The sequence below is a fragment of the Cricetulus griseus genome, chromosome 7 (assembly GCF_003668045.3).
Source record: "Cricetulus griseus strain 17A/GY chromosome 7, alternate assembly CriGri-PICRH-1.0, whole genome shotgun sequence".
Classification (NCBI taxonomy): domain Eukaryota; kingdom Metazoa; phylum Chordata; class Mammalia; order Rodentia; family Cricetidae; genus Cricetulus; species Cricetulus griseus.
The window spans coordinates 127,422,897-127,450,005 of record NC_048600.1 but is presented as its reverse complement, the minus strand read 5'-3'; the positions used below and the strand labels follow the sequence as shown (position 1 = coordinate 127,450,005).

Below are 27,109 nucleotides of genomic sequence, written 5' to 3'. Positions count from 1 at the left end.
CTCTGTAGACCAGGCTGGCTCTGAACTCACAGAGATCCTCCTGCCTCTGCGTCCCGAGTGCCACGAGTAAAGGTGTGTGCCACCATTGCCCGGCTGGACTCTGTTTCTGTATCTGAGTGTTCTGTTCTAGCCAGGCAATCTGCTGGTCTTTCCATACCCACAACAGATAGTTCATCTCTACTTCTCCTTTCCATGGCTTGCCTTGGTACCTACTGTTAGCATCAATTAAATAATTACCTGCTTTTTAAAAGATAGGTCTCATGTAGCCCAAGTTAGCCTTGAACTCATTGTGTAACCAAGGATGACCTTGAACTCCTGACTCTCCTGTGTCCACCTCCTAATACTGGGCTGCAGTGTTCACTACCATGCCAGGGTAAGCCGTTTCTGACTGACTAGCCATGCTCATGTGGCTTGTCACTGTGAAGCTCCCGGAGGCTGCATGACAATGTTGGGGGGAATTGCAGACATTGGGAGAAGGCTCACTACACACTACTTCAAAGGTAGCCGTTCTTCCCCTGACACCCACACAGGCTGAGACAACTTCCTGACCAGAGAACGTGAGTTTGACCATGAACTTGGGAACCAGGCAGCCTCAGCTCCAGTCTCAATCAGCTGTGAAGTCACTTTATACCCTTAAGCTTTATTGTCCTAAACTGTACGTTAGAGGGGTGTTAACTCCTGCTCGGTTCTGAGTGTGCTAAAGTGCTCAGAGTGACACTAGGTAGGACACCCTTTTATTGTGACTACGGTGATGCCATGTCTGGACACACAGAGGACTGAGTAACCTCTGAAGAGGAGGGGAAGCTAGAGGGACAGGATGGGCGCACACCTGGGGTCTCTGAGAGGCAGAAGAGGTGTTTGGGAGCCAGGGGCTCCAGGTATGCAGGCAGGCAGGCAAAGGCTCAGGGCCTGGGTAACGAGGTTAGGGCAGAAATTGTGCAGGGGCTGGCAAGGGTCCTCAAGGATCTCACATCTCAGTCCAGGAGGGTATGCTTTGGGGGTAGGCCAAGGGCCCTCACCCGAGTCCTAATATTCTTGGCTCGGCCAGCATAGGTCAGGGTATTCCGGGACTCCTCGAAGGCGGTGCTCGCCGGACTGATGTGGGCAATCATCACTGTGCGGCTGTTCCCCCCTAGTGAGTCCTGAGGAAGAGGGATGTTGGCTAGCTGGAGACCACCTCCCCCAGAGGCTCCCCAAGCTGTTTACCACACCTTCTCTGGGTGTACACACATGTACACACATACACACACACACACACACACACACACACACACACACACAGAGGCATGCGTGCATGCCTGCACAGCATGAACACACGTATGTAGTGTTGGTCATTTTCAAGTTCCCCTGCTCCCTGGCTTGGAGATGCAGTCTTCATGGCAGGCCGATACAGGCCTTCATAAACCACAGGCTTCTGCCGGGATCTTGTTTTCAGCGTTTACAAGGTTTAAGCCTACAGGGAGATTCCTTAACCTGTCTGTGCCTCAGTTTCCTTATCTATAAAAGCATTCCTCCTAACTCACAAAGCTACTGGGGAGGCTTTTGAACTGGTGGGAAGAAGCCCTTGAGCCCAGCAAATTGTCGATAACCGAAGGCCAAGAGTTGCCGTGCCATGAGTAAGCAGCCCCAACAAGCAGCTCCATTGGCTACAAGGCCGACCATCACAGAGGCCCCACATCTATGTTCTCTTTGACTCACAGCCCTGGGAGAAGGTCCCAGCACTGCTCTTGCTCATCCTCTACCTGTGCTTTGGTTAGAGTTGCCAGAAATATAGAGAGCACCTGCTTGCAATCAAATTTCAGATAAACTGTGAACGGCCTGCTTTAGCTTAAGGTTGTCTCAGATATCGCATGAAGCATACTGATACATAACAAACTTGGTGATGTCACTTGGTGAGATCCAAGTGGAAATAGCTGCGCGTTGTTTATGTAGGGTCTGGCATGCCCACTCTTGATGCCAGTGCCCAGGCCCGGTTTGTTTTGGTACCTTCAGGAGCCGGGTGAGCTTGCTGTCCCTATAGTTGATGTACTTGTTGCCACCCTTGTCGCTCAGGGCGTTGATGCAGTTGCCCAGGGCCAGCAGAGAGCGGTTAATGTGAGCCCCCTCCTTCATGCGCTGCCCCCGATTCTGTGTCTGGAGAGACAGCAGAGGATATAACTATAGCCTTGTGGGATAACATACCGAAGCTTCGTTCAGCTACCCAACAACACCCAGATGATCCTGGCTATAGACCACGGCCTCTCTCCCGAGGTCCCTGAAGGTAGAGGTGACACGGCATGGAAGGAGGCTTTGCTTTGCCCTTCCTCCCATCCTTGCTTCCCCAAGCAAGCCCACCCCTTCAAGATGTCGGGCCCATTGCTCAGTCCCTCACTCTGGGGACTCCACTTGTGCCCTGACATCTTTGAGACACCCTCCCTTCCTTCCTGTCTGCCTCTCCCTGAGGTCCTTCCTCCTCTGAAACTTGGCCTCACCTGGAAGGCCATCACCCCTGCCCGCCCCCTTGCTTCTCTTTGGGGAGCCCTCACTCCACTGGGCCCCTGGAGCAGGCCTCACCTGGGAGGCACGCTCAGAGCCGGCCAGGTCAATCATGAACAGGCGGCCTTGCCGCACCTCCTGGAGGATGTTCTTGACCCGGCTGCGCTGACGTACTGCCACCTGGAGCACTGCATGGGAGCGGGAAGACGTCTGATTGGCAGCTGTGGGTTCCTGTGTCCTCTGCCGGTTCCCCTTCATCAGCAGCTGCATAATCTGGGAAGGAAAGATGGGGGTGATGGCCGGGGACCCTGCAGAGAGGAGCCGGAGCTTGGTGGAGGAGGTCTAACCTATGAGCTCCCAGGGTGGGCTAAGGGGCCTGGACACTCTCCCTGGACAGGTGTGTCTGTATAAATGGAGAGGCTGTGTGGCCTGTCTGCTTACTAGGGTGAGCATGTTAGAGCATGATGGGGGTGTGACTTCTCTTGCCACCACTCAGGGTACTCTGTCCCAGTAGCTCCCTGGCTTTGGTCCCTCAGAGTGATTGTCCTGCCCACAGGTATCATGGTGAATAACTCATACGTAGTCCGTAAGGTCAGGATATCTTTAATAGGTAAATGCCAACCGACAGGAAACCAGAGCGAGGCAAAGCAGCAGAGAAAAAAAAGAGAGCTGCCATGTGCCTTGGTTATCCCTTTTAACCTTTTCCCACATCACCCTGAAATCACCTTGACCACACCCGACGGGTGTGGTTGATACACCTGTAGCCAGCCCTTAGGAGGCATGGTTACAGGGTGTCTCCCTACACACAGGCCTTAGCCAGTTGCTGGAGACTTGCCTCCTTGGCATTGATGGTGGACACTTCAGTGATTCCGGCCACCTGGATCACCCCTTTGGAGTCCTCCCTTAGCTCCAGGTACCCCAGGGCAGGGTTCAGCAGGTCCCGGATCATCTCATTGTAGATCTGATGGGACAGCGGGAAAGGGGGAGAGAGATGGACAAGAGGCCTGGGCCTGGTGCAGCCGAGCGGTCCCCTGCCTGCTAAGAAAGGAAGGGCCACTGTTTGCTGAATCCCAGGCCCTGTGTGAGAGAGAGAGAGAAGTCCAAGGTGGGGGGAGCACCCCCTTCCCATGATGGTGTCGCAGGAGGTTTCCGAATCATCCGGGGCTCCCATTGCAGAGAGGCCAGTCCGGGGCTGGACACCTGCACCTGCTCCCTGGCCAGACCAGGGAGATCAGCTTGTTGCTAGGCAACCTTCAGGCTACTTCTCTTAGGTGTCACCACACTTGCCCCAGTCAAGGCCAGCCCAGCTGGCTGAGTCAATGGCCTGCTGGCTGCTCCCCTCACTGCTCCTTCTGAACTATCACCCTGGAGATTATCAGCTCCCAGAGGAGCCAGATGGAGACTGGCTTGCTGGCTTAGATTACTCTCCGCCCCCCACCCCCGCCGCCGCTGCCTACCCCGACTTCTGTGACTACCTCTCAACCTATGAAGTCCTTAATGGGAAGATGTTTGCATGAGGCAGTGGTTCTCAACCTTCCTGAGGCCGTGACCCTTTAATACAGTTCCTCATGTTTCGGTGACTCCCCCAACCATAAAACTGTTTTCATAGCAACTTCACAGGTATAGTTTTGCTACTGTTACTAATCATAATGAAAATATCTAATACGCAGGTCATCTGGTATGCATCCCCCCCCCACCCCGTGAAAGGGACGTTTGATTCCCCCAAAGGGGTCACGACCCACAGGTTGAGAACCACTGGTTTAGGGAATGGGCTCAAAGGATTGGGGCAAGGTGAGCTTTTGAGGATGCTGGCTCAGCTGCTTGCCGCGCAGGCTTCTGTGAAGTGCAGGACCACATTACAGCGACAGGGCCCCAAGTCGGAATCCCTGCCCTGCCATCGCTGTGCACCTCTCTTCTCCATGTCTCGTTTCTTGTTTCTGTTTTTCAAGACGGGGCTTTTCTGTACAGCCCTGGCTGTTCTGAAACTTGCTCTGTAGACCAGGCTGGCCTTGAACTCAGAGATAGGCCCACCTCTGCCCTCCAAGTGCTGGGATTAAAGATGTGCGCCACTGTGTCTGACTTTTGAGTCTCAGTTTTTATCAGGTGGGGCTCATGCTACGCATGGGGGGTGGGGGGTGGACACACTGAGCAACTCAGGAACTGCCAGGGACTGGCTGCAGGGAGGGGGACCACCAAATCTTACATGCCACCTATCCAAGCCTGGTGGGGACTTACCTCCAGGTAGGACATGGACACCTCATATTCCATGTCATTGCTGGTCTCCTCGATGGCTCGGAACAAGTCATTCAGGGTCCGGACGTAGATGCCTGGCTCATGATCAGTGCCCAGCATGGTGTAGGTCTTCCCACAGCCTGGATAGGACAGGTTGGTGGTCAGCAGGGCAGGGGCCAGGTGGGGGTGAAGCCTTATTGGGGAGGTGCTCTGGGCCCCTGAGCTGTCGTCCTTGAGGGTGCACCCTCCCAGATGGCTGAAGAACAGGGCCTTTGTGGCACAAGGGACCTGAGTGAGGCAAGGTTTGGACAATCCCATGCTTGGGCCAGGACGGTTCTCCAATGAGTGGCTTGGTTCTCAGGGGAGACAACAACAGTTCTACAGTCTTGTCTGTGTCCCTGTTTCCTCCTCACCTGTAGGGCCATAGGCAAACACAGTGGCATTGTACCCTGAGATGACACCCTCGATGAGGCTCTTGGTGGTGGCCTGATACACCATTTCCTGCAGGGGAGAAGACATTTGTTAAGGTCTAAGACAGGACAAGACGTGGGTGCCCCCAGGCAGGTCCTGGTTGTGAACAGGTGTAGTATCTGTCCCTGGAGCCCCAGGCTAGAGGTAACTGAGTGAGTAGAGGGAGTGGAGGAAGACAGTCTCTGCTTACACCCCTCAGGGGTGGCAACAGCCTGCAAAAGGGTTCAGGACACCCGAGAAGCCTGCTCTACAGGTGGCTCCCCCACCCCACCCCTGCTCTGAGGGTGCAGAGTCAGCCCCTGGGGGCATCTCAGCATCTGGAAGGTGGGTAAGATGGAATCCCTAGGAGGGTGTCAGCTTTCTTGAGTCTGCCTTACACCTGCTGTCTCCGTACCAGATGGGCTTCGCCATCCTTCCCCCGACCCATATAGGCCAGCCGTGGAGTGTCTCATGCGGCTTCTCTATGCCAGTCAGTAGGTACGTGAGTGCTAACCAAGTGTGTTTCTGCACAAAACCAGGTGTGTGGCCCTGCAGGCGTCCAGGCAACCTGCCATGTGGTGTCAGGCCATGCAAATGTACAGGTGAGAGACCACACAAGTACGTGTAGACTTCCACAAATGGGCAAAGTTCCAGAAAGTGGATCCTTGAGTAAACAGTGGATCAGGGTCCCCTGAGAAGCCTCCCTTGCAGGGCAAAGTGTGGAGGGGTCTTTCCTCTTCCCAGACCATGCTCCCACTCACCTGGGTGGCAGTGAAGTCAAAGGCCACGTCGAACAGGTATGACTTCTCCCGGGACCGGTGTGCCCGCAGGATGTCGTCAGGGTCTTCCATTGGGTCCATGAGGACCACCATCTGCAAACATCCCCGAGCAGGGGACCACAGTCACCTGGAGTTCCCACAGCCTGCACACCTCTCCCACCACTATCTGCTCTCTGGGCTTCAGGACTGGGTGCTTGGGAGCCAAAGCCTCTTTGGTAAGGAGTGGCTGTCCCCTGAAGATGGCACCATCCCAGGGCAGCAGAGAACACTGTATGTGTGTGACGGGCGTGGCATCTACAATGAACTCAGGATCCAAGGCCTCTTCCACTAACCACAGTACCACTTCCCATGCTGTCTTTACTGGAGGAGGAACTGTAACACCGCTGGTCATCGCAACACATCTTTGGTGACAAGGTCCATTTTGCCCACCACACCCTCATCTCTACCACAGCCTTGCTTTATGCCATTTCAGTAGCAGCAAAGCTCGAGCTCCCACCTGACAGGTCGGGTATTTAGAATCCAGAGATACTTTTGTGCTACGCACCAGTCTTTGGAGGACAGAACTCAGAACTCAGAACCTGGGTTCCAAACCAGAAGACTGCCCCCCCAGCCCCACCCGAGGCAGGTTTTCTCTGTGTAGCCCTTGCTGTCCTGGAACTTTGTAGATCAGGCTGGCTTTGAACTCAGAAATCCATCTGCCTCTGCCTCCCAAGTGCTGGGATTAAAGGCATGCCCCACCACGGCCCTGCAAAACCAGCAGACTTAACCTCATCTCTGCAGCTCAGTGACCCTTGGGCCCTGCCTGGCCCTCCCAGACCAGCCTCCAGGCCACTGTAGAACAAGGCAGGTGAAGAGCTGCTGACAGCTGGGGGACATGTGTGAAAAGAGCAGGTGGGCTTGGGTCCCTCCTGTGTGAACTTAAAATAACCGCATCCCTGGCCAAGACCTGGGGTTAGAAAAAGAGACTGCAGGATCCTAGGCTGGCATTCCACGCCTGTAAGGCTGGGGTAGCCGTACCCCATGTATGCGTGTATACACATGCATTAAGGTGTGTATAACGGGGCTGGCTGGGTTCTTCCCTTGTTCTAAGAACAATCTTTGAGCTACTCCCCTCTGCCCAGCTCCCAGTGTGCTGAGCTTTGCTGAGGGTTTGAGCAGTAAAACGGGCAAAGTGGCTGGTTTCTTGCTGGGGTTCCTGGTCTAGAGTAGGATTTGGGATAAGAAACATCAGAAAACACTCAGGTATTCTTGGGGGTGTGTCTGAGTTTTCAGGGAGGACAAAGGGGGTGGCAAAGAAGGGGGCACCAGGGATGCTCTCTGAATCTTCGCCCGGCCTCTCATTAGCAGAGTGGCCTCATGCCTGCATGGAGGCCTGAGCCTCAGTCCCCTCCCCAGGGGAGGAAATGGTGGTGTCATCTCCTTCAGGGCTGTGAAGAGCCCATGAGATACAGTGTGTGACATATGCCAGTCTCGGTGATCCCCTTCCAAGGGGCCACCAAGAGGGAGAGTGGGCATGGCAAGTCACTGACTGGCCTAACCCAAGACTCTGCTATCAAATGTCGGGTGGTAAAAATGAAACAAACAGAAGACAGGCCAAGAGTGGCAACACCAGCGGCTCTCTTACACAATATAGGTGCTCCCAAGAGGTGCCTGGCACCTGGAGTGCCGGGCATGGTTCCCTAGACACCAGCCTCTATCAGACAGCCGGGGGAAATAAGCCGTCCCATGATCCTTACTTAATGAGGTGGGGCTGCTCCCAGGAGCCAGATGGTGACTGGCCTTAGAGCCCATCCTCTACCAGGGAGGGGAGGGGCAAGGAGGGCAGGGGGCCACTCTCACTCCCAGTGTACACTGCCATCCACTCCTGGTGAACACTAACATTCGATCTTGAGGCACACTTACAAGCATTGTTTCTTTATTTTGTTTTTGTTGTTTTCCTTCAAGACAAGATCTTGTCTGGAAAAATAAAGTTTTATTTAAAAAAAAAAAAGATCTTGTCTGTACTCTTACTAGCTTTGAGCTTAGGCTCTTGCCTCAGCCTCTTGAGTGCTGGGATGACAGGCATACACCACCACACCCAGCCAATGCCAGATCTTTACCGAGTGAGCCCCTCAACGTGGATTTCTCTGACAAGGGGGTCAAAGCCCAGCCTCCCGTTGCTTGGAAATGGCAGAGCCACTTGGCTCTCAGGCTGGTACCTGAGCCTTCCCTAACCTCTCCTGCTCCCTCTGCTGTCACAGGGGCTTGTGGGGTGCCTTAGCAGTTTTCACAGTCTAAGTAGCCTCCCAGCCTCCCAGCCCCCACCCACCACTGCTCACATTAGTCCTGGGTGCTCACTCCACCTTAGGGAATATGATGCAGTACAAGTAGGTAAACTGAGGCCTCACAGAGGGCCAAGCAGGAAGGGGGCTGGCTGCTACAGGGCAATGAAGAGAAGGCAGAGACAGTAGCTGTGCCCCGACTCCACTCCTCCCAGGGATCATCAGGAGAGGCAGGGCCCATGACTATTCCAAAGGCCTTGTGAATAGGCCAGGCATGGAGAGCCATGCAGAGGCGGCAGAGGTCACTGATGAGGGTGAAGGTGAGGCTGCAGGAGACCAGCCTACATGCTCAACTGAACCCAGGAGCTGAGGAGGTCCTCGTTGGATCCCTTTGAGTCCCTCAGTCAGGCCTGAGGATTTAGGAGGACAAGGGCCTTGGGATTCCTAGCAGACTCTTCCCCAATTCCATGTCCTGGGATCAACACCACCCCCAACACACACACATGTACGACACCTGGAGCAGCCTACACCTGGGCTCTCTGAATTCAACTGACCTCAGACAGCTGCAGGGCCCCTTCTGTGCTTCTCCAGGGGAGGGTGATTCCCCAGGAGACTGCCAATCATAAGGGTTCCAGGTGAGCAGGCTAGAGGCAAGGATCAAAGACAGGCTGTGTGGTGGCTTTGTGCATAGAAAAGCCACCAAGTCTGTCCCATCCCAGGTGGCCAAAGTCTAGCAGACACTGTGATCTCAGAGTTTGCACTGTTCCCTAGGGACTCACCTGTTCTCAGCCACTGCCCTCCTCAGGGCACCTGCCCCAGAGCCCTCCAAGCCTTCTTGGTTTGATTCCTATCCCAAGGCTATCAGCAGCCTGAGCTCTGCTCAGATTCCAGACCCAGATGAAGACAAACTCTGGCTCTGAGGGTTCTGGCACAGGTCCCAAGGCCTGCAACAGGAGCAGGGACAACTATAACAACTGTCATCTTGGGTGCTGGGGTCCTGTGGATACAGATCCTCGAGGGGCTTTGGTTAGGGGAGAGTGAACAGCGTGTAGTGTTGCGCACCATAACAGATGGCCTTTGTTATGACTTTCAGACATTGCCAAGTTCACCTGGACACCCAGTTCCTTTGATGTTGGAATGCTCCTGCAGCAAAGCACTGCCATCCCACCTGCCACCATCCCACTTAATGAGGGCTTTGTTTGGGCTCCATCTGTCGCGACCCCAGCCCCCACAGCACACCCCAGAACATCACTGTTGTTCCGGGCCACCACAGCACATAATGGAGCCCTTGTGCCTCTTGACCAGGTGAACCAGAGCTGAGCCAGTAAGGATTGGGCAGAAAGCCTGGGCTGCCATGGAAACTGGCTTGGGTTGTTCAGGCCAGTGCAACTCATTTGTGAAGCACGACAGTGTGCCCCAAACACGGGGAAGACGAGGCCTGGTGTCCTGCCTCCGACACTCTCAGATTCATAACTGGGAGAGAGCTGGCGTGTGGAGGAGAGACCCCAAATCCAGCCCTGCCAGGACAGGAAGGCAGCCTGGAAAGGATGAGCAGGAGACAGGCAAGAGAGGTCGGGGATGGAAGAAGAACATTCTAGAGAAAAGCATGAGCAAGGCCAAGAGGTGAGAGGCCAGACACGGTCTCCGGTCTCTAGGGAGAAATGCAGGTTGGGAAGCAAGCCTGGAGTTTCGCCTTTGGTCCTCCTTGCTGGCTACCCTCATGGTGCACACCTAGGGCCTGCTGTGAGCTTGCAATGGCCCTGTGAACGTCACCCTGGTTGGTACACAGCATATCCCCAAGGACATTTGCCGAGTAAGGCTGCCTTGGGAGGCAGTTTAGGGTGTTACAGGCACCTTGCTAAAGGCTTGGCATGCGTGTTCTCATTTCTTCTGGCTTTCTCTCTGTGTAGTCAGTCCTAGCTTCTTTGGAACTCGCTCTGTAGACCAGGCTGGCCTCGAACTCACGGAGATACACCTGCCTCTGCCTCCCGAGTGCTGGGATCAAAGGCGTGCTCCACCACCCAGCACCACCTTACTCTTACTATGACCCCATCCTCACTTAAGTAACTACATCCGTGGGTATGTATTTCCAAAGAAGTCCCTTATTTGGGGGGCTGGAGAGATGGCTCAGTGGTTAAGAGCACTGACTGCTCTTCCAGAGGACCTGGGTTCAATTCCCAGCACCCACATGGCAGCTCATTACTGTCCATAACTCCTGTTCCAGGGGATCCAATACCCTCATAAAGACATTCATTCATGCAGGCAAAACACCAATGTACATAAAATGAAAATAAATAATAAAAAGTCCTTGTTTAAGGTCCTAGGGTTGGGACTCCTACATATGAACTTGGGGATGAGATGAGAGACACAATCCCCAGCTTTTGTCCCAGACAGCTGTCTGCCTAGTCACTCACAGGGAATCACTCACAGGGAGCAGCAGGGCTGGGTGGGCTGAGGTTGAGGAGTCTGGATCCTGGAACCAAACTCCTTTGCATCTGACAGACCAGTGCACTGTGCTAAGAGCACAGTTTAATGTAGTCTGTGTCTCGTCCACAGCCCAGCCACAATGAACACCTAATTACAAAGTGCCCGAGAGCCAAAACTGATGGTTCATGCCTGTAATCCATGGAGGAGGCAGAGCAGGAGGACCAGAGAAGTTCAAAGCCAGCCTGATCTATGTAGAGAGACCTTGACTGAAACAAACAACAAAACCACAGTTCTGCATAGGTGGAAGGTTATGTGGAGAGGCAGGGAAAACACGGCCAACTATGAGCCTACCGGAGGGGTCTGCACAGGACTTCTGCACAGCCTTCTGGCCACCAAGCCCATGAGACAATAAACTGGCATTGAAGCCGCACAGCCTGCGTGTACTCACTTCCTTACACATTGCAAACTCATGTCCACATTCCTCAAGGCAGCTCCCCTGCCTCAGAGAAGCAGGGGTGGCCACAACCCAAAGTAGGTACATAGGTGGGATTTTTTTTTTGTACAGTAAGATTTTATTTGAATAATATTTACAAAACAAATATTTTAATCCCTAAGTTCTTCTTCATCACTGAAATAAGCACTTTTCTTTATCCTTGGTCGTGTAGAATCATCTGAAGTTGAGGGACCCCTGGGCTGGGTCTCCATTTGTTTTGTTCTTCTTCAGTTTTGGCCTGACTGAGACTGTCCAGAGCCGGATTCTCACTCTCTTCTGCTTCCTCGACTTCCTCTGGTTCAGGGACCTTCTTCTTCTTCTTCTTCTTCTTCTTCTTCTTCTTCTTCTTCTTCTTCTTCTTCTTCTTCTTCTTCTTCTTTTCTTTCTTCTTTGGAGGCTCACGTTCTCCAAGCATGTTTTTAGGACAGGCATAACTTAAGTGTCCGCTTTCCCTGCACTCATAACACTTAGATTTATCAAAGTAGTTTTGCCGTCGGATGAACTCAGCTGCTCTGGCCTCCTGGTGGTGGCGACACCTAACCCAGTGTCTTACTACTGATCATTCCTCACGGTGGCTGTCCTATGTGCGGTGACCAGAAACCCTAGCCCCACCCACTAGATAGTGGGAGCAGTCTTCCCCCAGCTTTGATGTTCCCAAATGTCCCCTTGAGGGCAAAATAGCCCCAGTATGAAACATAGCAACCCACACACTTCTTCCCTGGCTTCAGAGCCTGGCAGTGAGGATCCCCCAAAGAAAGGAGGACCTCAAATGGGGCTCAGAGACAATGTGTCATGTGACCTTGAGCCAAAGGCATCACTTTTTAGGGGAGCCATGAATCTGGCCCAGTGGAGGGAGAGGAGAACTGTCAGGGATAAAGCAATGACACAAGAAGCCACAGTGACACCCCAGCCTACTCAGGAAGCCTCAGGTTGTCTCTGCTTCATCCTCAGTCCCCAGATCCAGGCTCACAGTCCCTTTATATGGATAGGTGGAGGTAGAACAGAACCCTGATTCTGGGTGGCTATCAGACATGAAGGGCTGATTCTGGATTTTTGTTTGCTAATGAGAACATTTGCTGCCGGTCATATTTCTAGCTGTAGACATAGAGATCCATGGGGCCTCAAAAAAGAGACTTTGATGCCAGGAAAAGCAGAGCCTACTGGGCTTATTAAGGCCACCAAGACCCAGCCAGCTGCTGAGGAGGTAGCTATACCGGGCTGATATCCTAGTCAGGACCTCATCTGATTCTAGGACTCTGAGGACCCCAGGGCTCAGATGCTCCAGATGGTGGGTGGCATGACCTACAATGTAGTCTAATGTGGAGTCTCTCAGGGAGTCTGCTGATGCCTTTATCATAGGCCCACACAGATTTCCCTGGTACCACAAGAACCACACAAAATCTCTGGTGAGGTGGGCCCACAGTCTAGTAAGAAGCACCCCCTCTTCTCGGTGTAACTGAGTGTAGGATTCCTTGCATGCTTGTAGCATTATACACCAGAGCCAGAAAACAACTCAAATGTCCATCAGCTGTTAAATGGGTAAACAAAGTTATGGGATGGCTATCCGCTAAAATATTACTTGACCATGAAAAAGAGTGACGTTCGGATATAAGCTATAATATTCACGAACCTTGAAAACGTTACACTAAGGAAATGAAGCCAGACATGAAGGGCCACAGAGAGTATGATCCAATCACAGGGACACACAATGGGATGAACAGATGGAAAGCCGCTTAGTGATTGCCTGGGGATGTAGTTAAGCTTGCACTATATCCTGTTCATTTCCCACTATGCTCTGTTCTTGGGGAACAATGGAGCCCAGGAGCCTGTCTATGGATGGTAGAGGGCCTCACGCCCCACCATGCCCAAGGCAGCAAGCAGGTTAGCTCTAGCTGCGTCCTTAGAATCTGTTACCTTATACTGTATTTATCTTTCACAACGGCCTCTTTGCTTCATCTATAATCCTCTCCATAGCTCTTGAGGTAGACGGAGCAGGCGCTCACTCTCCAGTCCTCTGACGGGAGACGGAGGCCCAGGGAGTCATTAGCAGCCCTCAGGTACCCAGTCAGGGATAACGGGGGTTAAGTCCCTGGCCCAGCCCAGTCCCCTTTCTGCCCCATGTCACCCTCCTGCCTTACACTTTCCTCTTCCTCACTTTTTCTGGCCCCTCTGCTGGTCTCCTGGAGAGCTTGTGTGGCTCCACAGGACCCCAGAAACAGGTGGTTGGACAAGTGCTAATTATGGGATTATACATATCATTGCTTGATTTAAATCCTGCAGATAAACACAGTGGGGGGAGTCTGGAAGGAGGCTTTGGCAGGGGTGCGTGGGAGGATAAGGTGGCTGCTTGTCCCAAGCCCCACCCCTACTTTCCAAGCCCCTTCTGCTTTCTTGTCCTCCTTGGGGGGTTCTGGCTTCAGGATCCAACTCACCCCAGCTGCTGTTAAAGCAGGAGACCCTACCACACCCTTCCAGGAGGCAGCCACAGGGGACCGCAGAGAGCTCTTGTATAGACAGTGGACATTGTGCAGGCAGGGGATTACTCAACCCTGTGGCCAGAAGCCACCCAACAGTGACTTTGGGAGAAGTAACTCTGATGTCCCCTTCCTCAGGCCAGATGTCTCTTCTAACAGAGACATGAAGATCACTGTCCTGGACTGAACTAGGGCTCTGTGATCTCAGGCCTGTGAAGACACTGCAACTAGCCCCTGACAAATCCAAGACTCACTTCAACTTTCCCAGAATTCAGACACACTGTCTGAATTTCCCAGAATTCAGACACACTGAATTCAGACTGCCTGTCTTCCTTCCTTCCTTCCTTCCTTCCTTCCTTCCTTCCTTCCTTCCTTCCTTCCTCTCTTCTTTCCTTTTCCTGTGTCTATCTTTCTTTCATTTTACTTTTTTAAAGATTTGTTTATTTATTGTGTATACAGTGGTCTGCCTGCAGGCCAGAGGAGGGCACCAGATCTCATTACAGATGGTTGTGAGCCACCATGTAGTTGCTGGGAATTGAACTCAGGACCTCTGGAAGAGCAACCAGTGCCCTTAACCTCTGAGCCATGTCTCCAGCCCCTCGTTTTAATTTTCAATGAGACAGTGTTTCATCAGGTAGCCCATGCTGGTCTCACACTTGTTATGTAGCCAAGGGTGACCATAAACTCCAGCCTCTACCTCTTAAGTGTTAGGGGTCGGGTGTGCCACCATGTCAGGTTTCTGTGGTGATGGGGATTGAATCTACAGCTTTGTGCCTGTTAGACAAACATCCTGCCAACTAAGACATAGCCCTGGATTCACACTGGCTTCTTGATGCTCAGGGAGTCTTTGCCTGTTGACACACAAAACCTCATTGCCTCAGTCTAACAAGCTGCAGATGTCCCCAAAAGGATATGCTCAGTCCCAAGGTAGGCTCTAGACCCCCTCACAGTGGCTGAAATCGGTGAATAACTGAGTCCCCTCCACCTCTCCCTACTTAGGGCTCACTGACACGTGGGCTATGGAAACACCTACTAACCGCCAATGGGCTGGCTGAGCTCCTGGGAGGGACTATGCTATAGCCTTGGATTACCTTACTTTGAGATGGCACCCACAGAGGAACCCACTCAGCTCATAGAGACAGGAAGCAAGAAGCAGGACCTACCACCCAAGCCCCTAGGGAGTTGGCTTGGTGAGCTCCTCAGAGGGGCCAGGACAAGAGACCATGATAGCTCCAGCCCCAGGGATCAATGGAAAGCAGGTAGCCACCCCACCTGACCTCTTCTTTGGAGGGGGCAGTCTGCTGACCACTTACATGAGCCCAGTCAGATCACCATTGCCATACTGTCCTGGGTTAGCTCACCAGCTCACCCACTGCCCGGCCATTGTGCCCTGCGACTTCAGAGAGAAGAAAAGAGGCACAACTGACCTAACTACAGCCAGAGGCTTCTTCTGGGCCAGATGAACAGCTGGGCTCTGAGGAAGGGGCAGGGCCAGGGGGCTGACTAGAACTGGAGGCAATGATGTTTCTCCTCCACGTTAGCTTTTGGATCCCCATGTCTTAAACACCTAGTTGCCAGGGTCTATGTGCCAGGAGACAGCTTACACAGGAGGCTGTCAACTGGGCCTTTGTTGTAGCCACTCCCAGGCAGCAGTAAGAGGACTAGGCCAGGCCCTCCTGTACAAGCTCTGTTTGGAAGCCACTGGGGATCTGGGCAGAGTGTGCAGGGGGAGATGTTGGAGAGCCCTGTCCCCATATGCTTAGGCAGCGCTCTCAGAGCCTCTGCTGACAAAGGAACAGCCTGTTGGGTTGGCCCGGCTCTGGCCTGGTGGGAGGTATAGCTCACTGGGGTAGGCTAAAGCCAGGCTGGGTGGCCCTCCCTCTGTCCTCCTAGACAGAAGGAGCCAGTGTCTGACAGGCGTGGGTACTTAACAGGGACTGTTCCCATCACTTCATATTGATAAACCCCCAAGGTGGCCTGGAGCCAGGAGCAGCGGAGAGAGAGACACCATTGTCCCAACCCGTGAACCTGATATCCTCAGAGGCAGATGGACGAATAGGGAGTGGCCTTGTCTAGTAGGTTTCTCCCAAGTGCTTTGCCTCTTCTAGCTGGCCCGAGAGCCAGCACAGCAGCTCTGGGGGACCTCCTTCTCTACTGACTAGAACTGACTGACATCTACGGAGCTCTTCCCGTGCAACAGGCACTGTAAAGCCTTCCAAAGAAGCCCTTTTTTGGGTCCTAGAAAGACGGCTCAGCCAGTGAAGCTGCTTGCTGCCAAGTCTGGTGATCTGAGTTGGGAGCCACATGTGCGAGAAGATTACCAGCTCCCCAAACTGTCCCCTGACCTCTAAACATGCACCATGATGTGCGTGTATCTGGTCCCTAGTCTCACTCTAGGATAAAAATAAACGAAAAAAATGTAGTCTTGTTGTAGAGCGCTTACCTAGCATGCACAGAACCTTGGGTTGAGTCCCTAGCATTTCATAACCCAGGAATGGGGGTTCACACCTGTAATTTTAGCACTGAGGAGAAAGAGTCAGGAAGATCAGACCTTCTCTGGCTTCGTAGTAAGTTCAAGGCCAGTCTGGGTTATACGAGACCCTGCCTCAAACAAACAAATAACATCAAAACCACAAACCACTGTAAAGGAAGAGAATGGTCTGTCTTCCCCACTGAGAGCTGAGGCTCCTATACCATCTGCATACATTCTCTCTGTTCCTGCTCACCATATGGGGTCCTTCCAGACACCTCCATTTCCTCCAAGGGTTTTGAGAAAGGGGGCAAAGGAGAACATCACTGGGGTTTCCTGAGTCCAGCCCAAAGGACCAGCCTGGGGCAGCGTCTGTCCACAGCCTTTCTCAGCTCTGCAGCTTCCATGCTCCCCGACCCCAGAGCCCATCCCACAGAACAACCAGTGAGCCTGGCACTAAGAGTCACCCCACACAGCTTTGAAGCACAGGCTAGGGCCACCATAAGGCTGACACAACATACCCATTCTAGTCCCACCATTTTGCCCAGGACCACTCTGGTATCTGAGTCTTGGAGTACCTACTCAAACAAGCACAAAGCAGGCATCTTGGCCGTGCTGACTAAGAGTTTGGTTTGGGCCCTACCCATGTCACCTCCCCTCATGCCTCTTACTCCTCTCCTTGAACCATGCCAGCTTTTTTCAGTGACAAGGTTGCACTGTGGCCCCATCTCAAGGGTCTTGCACACTGTAAGTCCCTCTGGTTGCAATTATCCCCCCGCTTGAGTACATCCCTAAAGATCTCTTTATGATCATCACCATCATCATTGTCATTATCATCATTAGAATAATGATATTCTCATTATCATTTTCCAGATGGGGTCTCACTATGTAGCCCTGGCTGTCCTGGAACTCACTCTGCAGACCAGGCTGGTCTCAAACTCAGCTCCACCTGCTTCTGCCTCCCCAGTAGCGGGACTAAAGGTGTGTAACACCACCGCCCAGCAAGCTGTCTTCTTTATAAGCCTCTCCAGTTCCAGTTAAGACAGGGTCTTATTTGAAGCACAGGGTAGCATGGGATTCCCAATCCTCCTGCCTCAGTCTCATGAGTATGGGGATTACAGACATTGCCACCGTATCTGGGTTTATCATCGCCTCTCCTTGTCTTTCTTCTTCTACTTTTGTTTGTTTGTTTGTTTTGTTGTTTTTTTTGTTTTTCGAGACAGGGTTTCTCTGTGTAGCTTTGGAGCCTATCCTGGCACTCGCTCTGGAGACCAGACTGGCCTCGAACTCACAGAGATCCGCCTGCCTCTGCCTCCCGAGTGCTGGGATTAAAGGTGTGCACCACCACCGCCCGGCTCTTCTACTTTTTTCTTGTGTGTTTGTATGCATGTTTGTATGAACGTGGGTATGGGTGCATTGAATGAGTGTAGGTGTGGAGGTCTAAAGTTGATGTTAAAAATCACTGTATTTTTCCTGAATCACTCTTCCATGTCGTGCACTGAGGCAGGGTCTCTCAATCAAATCCAAAGTCCACAGACACAGCTGTTGTTGCCAGCTAGCTCACTCTTTGAGTTCCCTGCCCCTGCCTTCCAAGACTGCCACCACACCCACGGACATTTCTGTGGCATTTTATGTAGGTTCTGGGGATCCAAACTCCCCATGCCCATGAGGCAAGCGTTTTAACTGCCGAGCTATCTCCCCAGCCTAGGTCCAGTGCCCCCTTATGCCTCTCCTGGCAACAGGCTCTTTTTTCCTAGCCCTCCTAGGCTGCGAGTTTGTTTTAATTCTTTCTATCAGTGCCTTCTCTCCTCTCCCCACAGTAACTTCAGCAACAGAGGGAGGCCAGGACTTTTCATGTCAGAGTGCTTTTCTAGTTCCTACCACAGTGGCCAGCATGCTGTAGGTTCTTTATGAAGAATTATCTGCTCATATGCCCTCCTTCATCATAGTGACATGAGGACCAGGAGAGCAGAGTGGTGAAGGACTTTGCATGTTCTAGAGGTGGGCTTCTGACAGACCACCTGAATATATGCTTTGTGGACAGCAGGCATATCAGATGGGGAAAGTTTACACCACGTGCATCAAGATATATTTTATGGTCTGGGCCCACCCAGGCTCCAAACACTCTAAACTTTCCTTGAGCTGATTTAGGAAGCCTTCCTGGAAGAAAAAGGCTTGGCGATGCTGTGGGTAGCCCACCCAGAGATGCAGTGAGACACAGAGCTCTTGCTGTCCAGCCAGGTGTGCCAAGCAATCTGAGCAGGCCTTCACCCTGCAGCTCCTGGTTGCAGCCCCAAGTACCTGCTCATCCACCTTGTGAGCGATGAGGGTGGCTCCCTCCTCCAGCTCAGCCACGCTGATGGGCCGGACCCTAAGTGCAACCTGGGAGGAAGATGAGAGTCCTGGGTTAGGAGGACCACACTTGGCCATGGATGAAGGGATGAGAAGTCTTTGAATTCCTTCCCCAAAAGCCCTGTGTTCTTCATCATGCAGCCATTTCTGGCTCCTTGGTTCTGAAGAAAGCTGTCAGTCTAGGACATCGCCCAAGGTAAAGGGCAGCAGGTCCATGGGGTGTCTGGCTGAGTCGGGGAGCCCCAGGGGAAACACTGTCTACACAGGCTGCATCAGTCACATGCCCAAATTAAACACTTGCCACTCTCTTGGGCTTAAATCTGGGGCCTTGGGGACCAGGGCCACCTATCTGCGAGTGAGGTGCTGCTGGGAAAGGTTATGACAGGAATGGCTTGGAAATTAGGATGGGGTCTAGAGATCTCTTGTCATCCTAACAACCTGGGACAGCATCCTAACACTCCCAGGAGAGTGTCATCAAGGGTTTCCTTGCTCTTTATTTCCTGGCCAGTGAGAGAGATGGTGGGTCTTCAGCCTGGACACACGTCTCCCAAAAGAACGGAGTCAGGGAGTAGGGAGGTTTTCTTCGGCTGAACAAGTGAGGAGATTTTTCTTCTCCTGGATTCTGAGTGGATCCAAAGGGTCCTCAGTTCATTTCCTCTACACAGCTGTCAGATTGTCCTCATCAACCTCCTGGCTGGACCTCCTTCCGGGAGGCGGGGGACCCTTCCCTAATGACAATGAGCAAGCATTCTGGAGCAAACCCTTTCAAAGAAGCCATTTTTGCTGCCAGAGAAGGTGCCCCGGAGTCTGGGACTGGCCCTTGGGGCTGTGTCCAAGCTTCCTTTTGCAGAAGCAGCTTCCCTACAAGGGGGGGGGCATTGTGGTAGAATTCCTCTGCCATCTGGCTACCATCATCTGCTGCTGCTGCAGGACCATTTCCACAGATCAAAGGCTAGGGGCTGGGAGAGAGAGGTCTCCAGCTGTCCCCAAGGACCAAGGCTTCTCCTTGTGTCTTCAGCATCCACCACAGATAGCCAGGAATCTCTATCTTTGGTCTCTACCTACCCCTACCCTCTCTGGCATATTATCATCCATCACAGGCCGGGAGACCCTGGGGACTATCCAAGTGGCTTCCGGCATCTCTCTGAAGTATCCGGTGTCCTGATTTGGACAGAGCCTGGGTTACAGCCCCCTAACTAGCTACTCCAGACTTGGTGCTGGTTCATCCTGTTTAGGTGGCTTTTGTCTTCCTAATTGTGGCTCCAGCCTCCTTTAAAGCAAGACCTGGCTGGTCTTAAGCTCTCTGGGTTCACTAGAGATTCCCAGCTCTCTTCTCAGCCAATCGCTCAGCTCTCTTTTGGGTCTTGACTTCTAAGTCTTGGCCCAAAGAAGGTTCTGCTTGGAGGAAGGGAAGTGGGGCTAACTTCTCAGCCTCAGGAGGCTCCACCATAACTTCTGGCCACCTGTTCTGTAGAACTTGGGCAAAGTTGTTCTGCACAGTCCCACACCACCATCTCTCGCCTGTCCTCTTCGGGGACATTATGTGTGAGGTTGTCATGTCCCAGGATTGGTGGAGGAGACCAAGGAGGAGCTTGATAAGGGGGGTCTCACCATGAGTTGCTGGTCCTTGGAGTCACCACTGTCCTTCATGATTGCGGCAGGTAGAGAGCCTCAGGCCGCGACAGCTGGCATGGCCGAAAGGCACCTCCACCGTGGTCACCTCTTCGGGTCGCTCTTCCGCCTCCGCTGCCTGACAACCCGAAACCAACAACGCGCCTGCGGTCCGGGCGCTGATCAGGAGGCGGGGCCGGGAGGGTTCGGCCGGCTCCGCCCCGCCCCCAGTACTCTCCCGCCCCCTGTGCTCGCTCCGCCCTCTAAACCTGGGTGAGCAGGATGTCACCACCCAGAACGCCCCTCCGGCTTGCGCTGCTGCTGCTGCAGCTACTGCTGCTGGTGCTGAACCGCTCAGTCAGATCGAGTGGCCCCGCCCGGCCTCAGCGCCCGGGCCTCCTCCCCGCTCAGCGGCGTCCGTTTGGTGGCTTCTCCGCACCCGTGCCCAGGCTCGCGGCTCCTGGCTGTGTCCTCTGCGCTCTCGGCATCCGCCTGGCACGCGACTCGCTGGGCAGACGCACCCTTGTCCTTGCGGCCACGATCATCTGCTGCCCTTCTGACTGTTGCTGGGCGTCTCCAGGGCGCACCCGGCAGCCTCGGGTTTCCATGATCGATGCGGGCATCGTGGCTGTGGAGACCAGTGCCTAGGGTGTGGGTGGCTGCACCCATTGTCCAGAAGCAGAGAGGGAGCGCGTGGGTGAAGAGCTTGCCTGCACCCTATGGCACCTGGCTTAGTGGGGTGTATCTTATGGAAAAGTCCCCTCGGTGTTGACCCACTAGCAAACCACGCCTGAGGCACAAACCCAGAATCTAGGTCAAAATGTATGGACCCAGACTGCCTGCCAGGGTTAGCACCACCTCGGAGAGTCCACCTGTAGCCTTAGGTTGCACTTGGCTTAGGTTAACTATGGATGCCGCTCAACACTAAGTCATAGGCTTACTTAAAACATTCCGAGGGCCCTCTAGATGGCACATTTGTAAGGGAGCTTGCGGGCAAGCCTTACTACCTGAGTTCAATTCCTGAGACCGATATGGTGAAAAGGCCAGAACTGACTCCCAAATGTGGTCCTAGACCTCCACGTGGGCACCCAGTACATGTGCATAGTATATAAACGTAATTTTTTTAAAGTATAAATGGAGGAGCGGGGAGCTGGAGTTAAGAGATTAGGAGTTAAGAGCACATTTGGGCAGAGGACTTGAGTTCAGTTCCCAGCATTAACACCAGGCAGCTCACAACTGCTAGTAACTCTAGCACCAGTGAACGGATGCCTCTCACCTTAGCAGGCACCTACACACACACACACACACACACACACACACACACACACACACACACACACACGCACTTAAAATGTCTAAAAAAGACTATTAAAAATAAGTCTTTTTTTTAAATGACAAGTTTCTTCAATTTTTTTTTTTTTTTGAGACAGGGTTTCTCTATGGCTTTGAATTCAGAGATCCCCCTGACTCTGCCTTCCGAGTGCTGGGATTAAAGGCATTTGCCGCCACCACCACCTGGCTTGTGTTTTTGTTTTTGTTGTTGTTTTCTGGGTTGGGGCATTTTTAGAAATTAAAACAAAACAAAACAAAACAAAAAAAACTGCATTGCACAGTGCCCCACTGTGAACTTTATAGATAACAGCAGCACTTTGCAATGTCAAAAGGCTGCCCAGGTGACCAGGTGGAACAATGGATAAACAGTTGCAATTGTTGGTAAGAATAGCTACAATGACACACTCAGGGAGCCCAATGGAAAGATTCCTTCCCTCAGGAGGCCTGGGCAAAACAGGATTTTACTCCTAGTTCTTCCTTCAACCAGCTTAGCCTCTGGGAGCCTGGTTTTCCTGTCCTTGTTGCCTGTCACCTGGATAGTGTTGTAACTCTTCCTGAATACCGTGATGTCCTTTGTATCACCTTTCTCCCTTGAAGAGAGCCCCTGCAAAGGCCAGAAAGGGAAACTCCGTGGGGTTCAAATCCAGGAAAGAAGCTGGGAAGTTAGCACTCACATCCCTCGGGGGCTGTCTAAGCCACCTGGCATGCACCCAGACACAGAGCACGATGTCACCCTTGCCTTGGGACTGGTTTCCTGGGCTTCCCCCAGGAGCTTGTGTTGGGGATAGTTATTAATAAACAGCAGCAGGAAGCAGTTGGCAGACTCAGGTTTGATAAATATATAAACCAAGCTAAGCTTAGAAACCAAACTCTTCTGCAGGGGGTCCCCAGTATTGCCGGGGACTCTCTGGTCCCAGCAGCCTCAGAGACTGGCCAGTTGCAAATGGGTGGAACTGAAAAGAGAACAGGCTGAGTTCAGGGGTCTCCTGCCTGTTTATTTTGTTCTGAAATGGAGGTGGAGACTGTTAGCCCAGGCTGGCCTCAAACTCATAATCCTTCTGTCTCAGCCTCCCAGGTGATAAAATTACAGGCATGTGCCACCACTCCCCACTCTGTTAGCATTTTGGACCCTGTATCGACTCTTTGGATTACTCAAGCCGGTCCCTGGTCTATTGAACTTGGGCTTTGTTATTCCTCCACATACATAAATCCCACCCAAGATGGGCCATTATGACTGATGAGTAAAAAAATAAGCAGATTTGGAGGCAGATATGGCTGTGTGTACGTGTAATTCCAGCACCCAGGAAGCTGAGGCAGGAGGATTGTGAATTTGAGGCCAGCCTGGCTTACACAGAGAGATCCCATCTCAAAACAAATCACTTCAAAGCTAGAGGTCCCAGACCACTTGACATGGAGACTGGTCTTGAAGTTATGCCTACTTTCAAACATTCTCTTTGGTGACTTTGAGGTTGTATTAGTTATTTTTCAGTTGTTATGACAAAATTCCTGACAAGAGAAACTAAAGGAAGAGAAAATGAAACTAAAGGTTTATTTTGGCTCATAGTTTGGAAGTATAGTTCAACTCAGCAGGGCTGGGTAGTGTTGGCGCATGCCTTTAATCCCACCCAGAACTCAGGAGGCATAGGCACTCAGATCTCTGAGTTTGAGGCCAGCCTGATCTATAGAGTGAGTTCCAGGCTGGCCAGCACAACACAGATAAACCCTATCTTGAAAAACCAGGAAAGAAAGAGAGAGAGAGAGAGGGGGGGGGCAGGGGCATGAGGCAAAAATTAAATTATATCAACAGTAAGGAAGATGAGAAGGAGGAGCAGAGGGAGGAAAAGGAGGACGGGAGGAGTGGATGGAGGACAGGGGAGGACCAGTGCAGGGAGGAGGAGGGGGAGGAGGACAGGGGAAGAAGAGGGGGTCAAGGAGAAGGAAGAAATGGTACTTAGCTCACTTTCTCTTTATTTGGTCCCCAACTCTAGCCCTTGAGGATTGTGCCATCCACATTCCTGTGGTTCCTCCCCACTCTGTTAAACCTTTTTGGAAACATCTTCAGACTCAGAGGTGAGTCTCCACACTCATGGTGATGCTGAGCCCACCTCACCTGCCACTGCCCGACTCTTCCCCTCTAGGGGATGCGGATGCAGCTCATGGCAACCCCATCCCATTTTCATGAGAGTCCTCAGACTGGGCGATGTTGCAGACGTCAAGGGTCGCTGGGAACCTGCTTGAGCTCACACTGGGCTCATTTAAACTAAATACCACCTGGCTGCCTCACACTGCCTTTTGGGATCTCAGCCTGTCAGTTTGTCACGGAGGGCACCTGACAGCTTCTCCCTATACTCCTGAGAATCTAGGCCACTTCCTCCTTTTATCCCTCTCATAATGCCTGTATTCCTCAAAAATGTCTCCCCAGAGGCTGAGGATGCCGGTCAGTTGGTAGAGTGCGTACCTAGCAATCATAAAGCCCTGGCTTCTGTTCCCAGGGTTGTATAAACAAGCATGGTGGTATGCACCCGTAATTTCAGCACTCAGGGGGATTGGGAGTTCAAGGTCATCCTCACTACATAATGAGTTCAAGGCCAGCCTGGGCAACATGAGACCCTGTTTCAAAGGAAAACAAAACATCATCCTGTCCAACTGTCTCTGTGTGTACTAGCCTTGTGCCAGCACCGTATGAGCTCTAGCCCTGGGTGGGTGGGTGGGCCCAAATCTGTTTCTTCCAACCCTCCGTGACAGGGATCTGGCTCAGTGCTGAGCAAAATCACTGTTATCCAGGCGGTAAGCACCCCACTTGGGTTCATTCCTGCCCCATCTGCAAACTCTCTGTTATCCTTGGCTCCAGCTCACTCTCTCAGCTCACAACCAGAGGTGTTTCTCTTAGCTTGGATGGGGATGATTATCTGACCCTGGGATGTCAATAGCAGTCACCCCCTGCTTCAGCATTGTGGCCATTCCATCATGCCTAGGGACCACTTTATTTGGTTAAAGATGAAGGGGTGACAGGGCCTTTTCTCAGCTTCCACGAGCACCCAGTGGCCTCGTGGAAGAAATGGTAGCCACAGGGCTGTGGTGGCTGCAGTGACACTGTCACAGGCATAGGATGGGTACACATAAAGGTGTGGACACGGGAGTCTGGCACCGCTCATGCAGCTTACTATGACTCTCCACTTTATACCTAGCCTGGCACTGGCATTTCCAGATCCTCTTTTGGCCTCTGCGGGCACCAGGCATGTCCCTGTTATGTGTGTACCTAGGCAACGCTCATGCTATTAAAAGTAATGAATCTGTTTGAAAACGATGAGAGTGGTGGGGGACAGTCCATTGAGGCAGAGGATGTATGGCAACGCGGATGGCTCGTGGGTGCATCAGCATGTATGTGAGGCTGCTTTGTTTACATCTGGATGGACCCGAAGCAGAAAAGAGAAATGAACACAGGCACTGCGTGATTTTCCCATGATTCGCTTTTCATTCCCCCTGAGACCTTAGTCCATGGGATGGTGCCATCCAGGTTCAAGGTGGGATTCTCTCCCTTAAGGCTCTTTGAAAACACCCTCATAGATACACCCAGAGGTGTGGCTCTTCGGTGATTCTAAATTCAGTCAAGTTGACAGTGAAGACTGTAAGCTGATGGAAAGGGATCCTGACAGTCGGAAGCCAAGGAATCCCAGAGTCACTGTAAGCATAGCAGTTTACAGCCCAATGTAACAATTCTGCCCCTGCTGGGGAGGGGTTCCCCAGCACAGTTGTTACCGTTGTGCTCAGGTCCAGTGAAATGTTCAGCTCTGCTTAAGGGAAAGTTTCCCTAGCCAAAGTGTTACAGCTCTGCTCTGCTCCGGGTCCAGCAAGAGTTGTTACTTCTCCCTGTTCTGCTCCACTCCTGGAAAGGTCATCACCCAAACCTCATTCAAGAGATTTACTCTTAGGGAAGAATCAAGGGGGGTGGCAGTAGCAAACTGAGCAGGGTACAAAGCTTATTGGGTTCCTTGAAGGGGGTGTGTGTGGCAGAGATTTCCAAGGTGGCTTGGGATTGGTGGGATTTAGTGCTCGAGGAACTCAGGGATTGGTGGAATTTCAGTCCCTGTTCTTAAGTCAGGGTAGGGTGTTTTTCTTTGTCCCCTTTCACTCTACAAAGATCCATCACCACAGAGGGAAATGGACAATAGCTGTCAGTTGCATGAGTCAAAGAAAGTCATTGCAATAAAGCTGGCAACGGGGACACCATGTGCACAGAGCTCTTCCAGCCCCTTGCCCAGCATGATGTTCAGGCTTTTGTCTTCCCACAGTCTGTTCTAGAATGCCATCCAGTGGCACCTTCTGTACCCACAGGAAAGGATTGTCAGCTCCTAGCAGGTGGCCCATTTTTTTGCAAGCACAAAACAAAGGCCAGTGTTCCAGAATAGCAAAAGAATGCTCTTCTGCCTTGAACACAGAGTCAGCCCCTCATAGGGGCCCATCAGAGCCCAAGTCAACAAGCAGCTGTCCCCCGACCCCCAGGGCACTGCATTTGCTTGATTTGGCTCTCCAAATCAGGTTTCTGCACCCTGACTCCATTGCATTCTGTTTGCTTATGAACGAGTCTCTTGTAGCCTAGGGTGGCCCTGAACTTGATACGTAGCTAACCATGACTGAACATCTGATTCTTTTGCTGCTTCTGAGTTCAGGGATTGCTGGGGTGACACCCACCCCCTAGTTTCTGCAGGGCTGGGGAGTGAATCCAGAGCTGAGGCAGGCACTACCCCAGGCATTTGCTGGCATTTTGGACAAGACCATTCTTTGTGGTAGGGATCTAGAATCCTGGGAACCCTAGAATGCTGAACAGTATAGCACCCATGCCCTTCTGTGGGAAATGCCAGGAGTAACTAACTCACTTACCAGGTATATTAACTCAAAATGTCCCAGATGTTGCCAAATGTCCCAATGAGGCAAAATCCACCCCACAGAGAATCACATCTTTGACAAGAGAGTCCCTTGAGGTGGTATGGATGGTCTCTGTGTCTCCTTCTGTCCTTTTGCAGCGAGGAGCCTTCTGTTTCCTCTAGTACCCTGTGCCTGCTGTCTGAACACAGCAGCAGGCAGGCAGTAGGGCCCACTTGACCCCACTCTTGAAGCTGGAAGGAGGAGCTCAGAGTGCAGTGTGTATGGTATATGCTTAAGTATCACGAACAAGGCTGGGCTGAACTCTACCGTTTGCTTTTATGAGACCTGGCTCCTCCTCCTCTCTGTCACCTGCCACACTGGTGATGTGTGAGTGGAAGACGGTGAGGCCCTCCTTGGAATCCTGCGAAGATTTAACCCTCAATAAACATGAACGATGACTACTGACATCAAAGTCAAGCCAAATGTAGCAACTCAATGTCCCCTCACTGTTTTGGTCAAAAGGAATGGCCTGTGTCTTCCCTACACAAAATATCCAAATGCTAGTAGGTGGAAGTCAGAGGTCAGCTTGAGGTCAATATCCATCTTATTTTGAAATAGGGTCTCTAACTGAACCTAGAGCTCACTGATTTATCTAGGTTGGTCAGGCAGGGAGCCCCAGTGATCTGCCTGCCTCAACCTCCCTAGTGCTGGGATCACAAGTACTTAGCATCATGCCTGGTTTCGTTCAGGGTTCTGGGGGATAAAGACCAGTTCCTCATGCCTGCACAGCAAGAATTATACTGACTGAGCTAGCTGGCTCCATGCCCCACCTTTTTGAGACAGCATTTTTCTGTGTAGCCCTGCCTATCCTGTAGACCAGGCTGGCC

General features: G+C 52.3%; 1 protein-coding gene and 1 pseudogene across 1 annotated transcript in view; both read right to left on the bottom strand.

Moving 5' to 3' along the window:
• The window catches only part of Kif19 (kinesin family member 19), a 26,390-nt gene extending 6,327 nt beyond the window's left edge, over nucleotides 1-20,063 (bottom strand). The window contains exons 1-9 of the mRNA XM_027425753.2: nucleotides 20,025-20,063; nucleotides 18,363-18,443; nucleotides 5,919-6,029; nucleotides 5,121-5,208; nucleotides 4,711-4,847; nucleotides 3,311-3,436; nucleotides 2,554-2,748; nucleotides 1,987-2,133; nucleotides 1,020-1,142 (exon numbers count right to left, since the gene is read on the bottom strand). Coding sequence (XP_027281554.1) covers nucleotides 1,020-1,142; nucleotides 1,987-2,133; nucleotides 2,554-2,748; nucleotides 3,311-3,436; nucleotides 4,711-4,847; nucleotides 5,121-5,208; nucleotides 5,919-6,029; nucleotides 18,363-18,443; nucleotides 20,025-20,063 — 1,047 coding nt within the window. The remainder of the gene's footprint in view (nucleotides 1-1,019; nucleotides 1,143-1,986; nucleotides 2,134-2,553; nucleotides 2,749-3,310; nucleotides 3,437-4,710; nucleotides 4,848-5,120; nucleotides 5,209-5,918; nucleotides 6,030-18,362; nucleotides 18,444-20,024) is intronic.
• On the bottom strand, nucleotides 11,181-14,975 carry LOC113836703 (annotated as a pseudogene).
• Nucleotides 20,064-27,109: the final 7,046 nt, after the last annotated feature.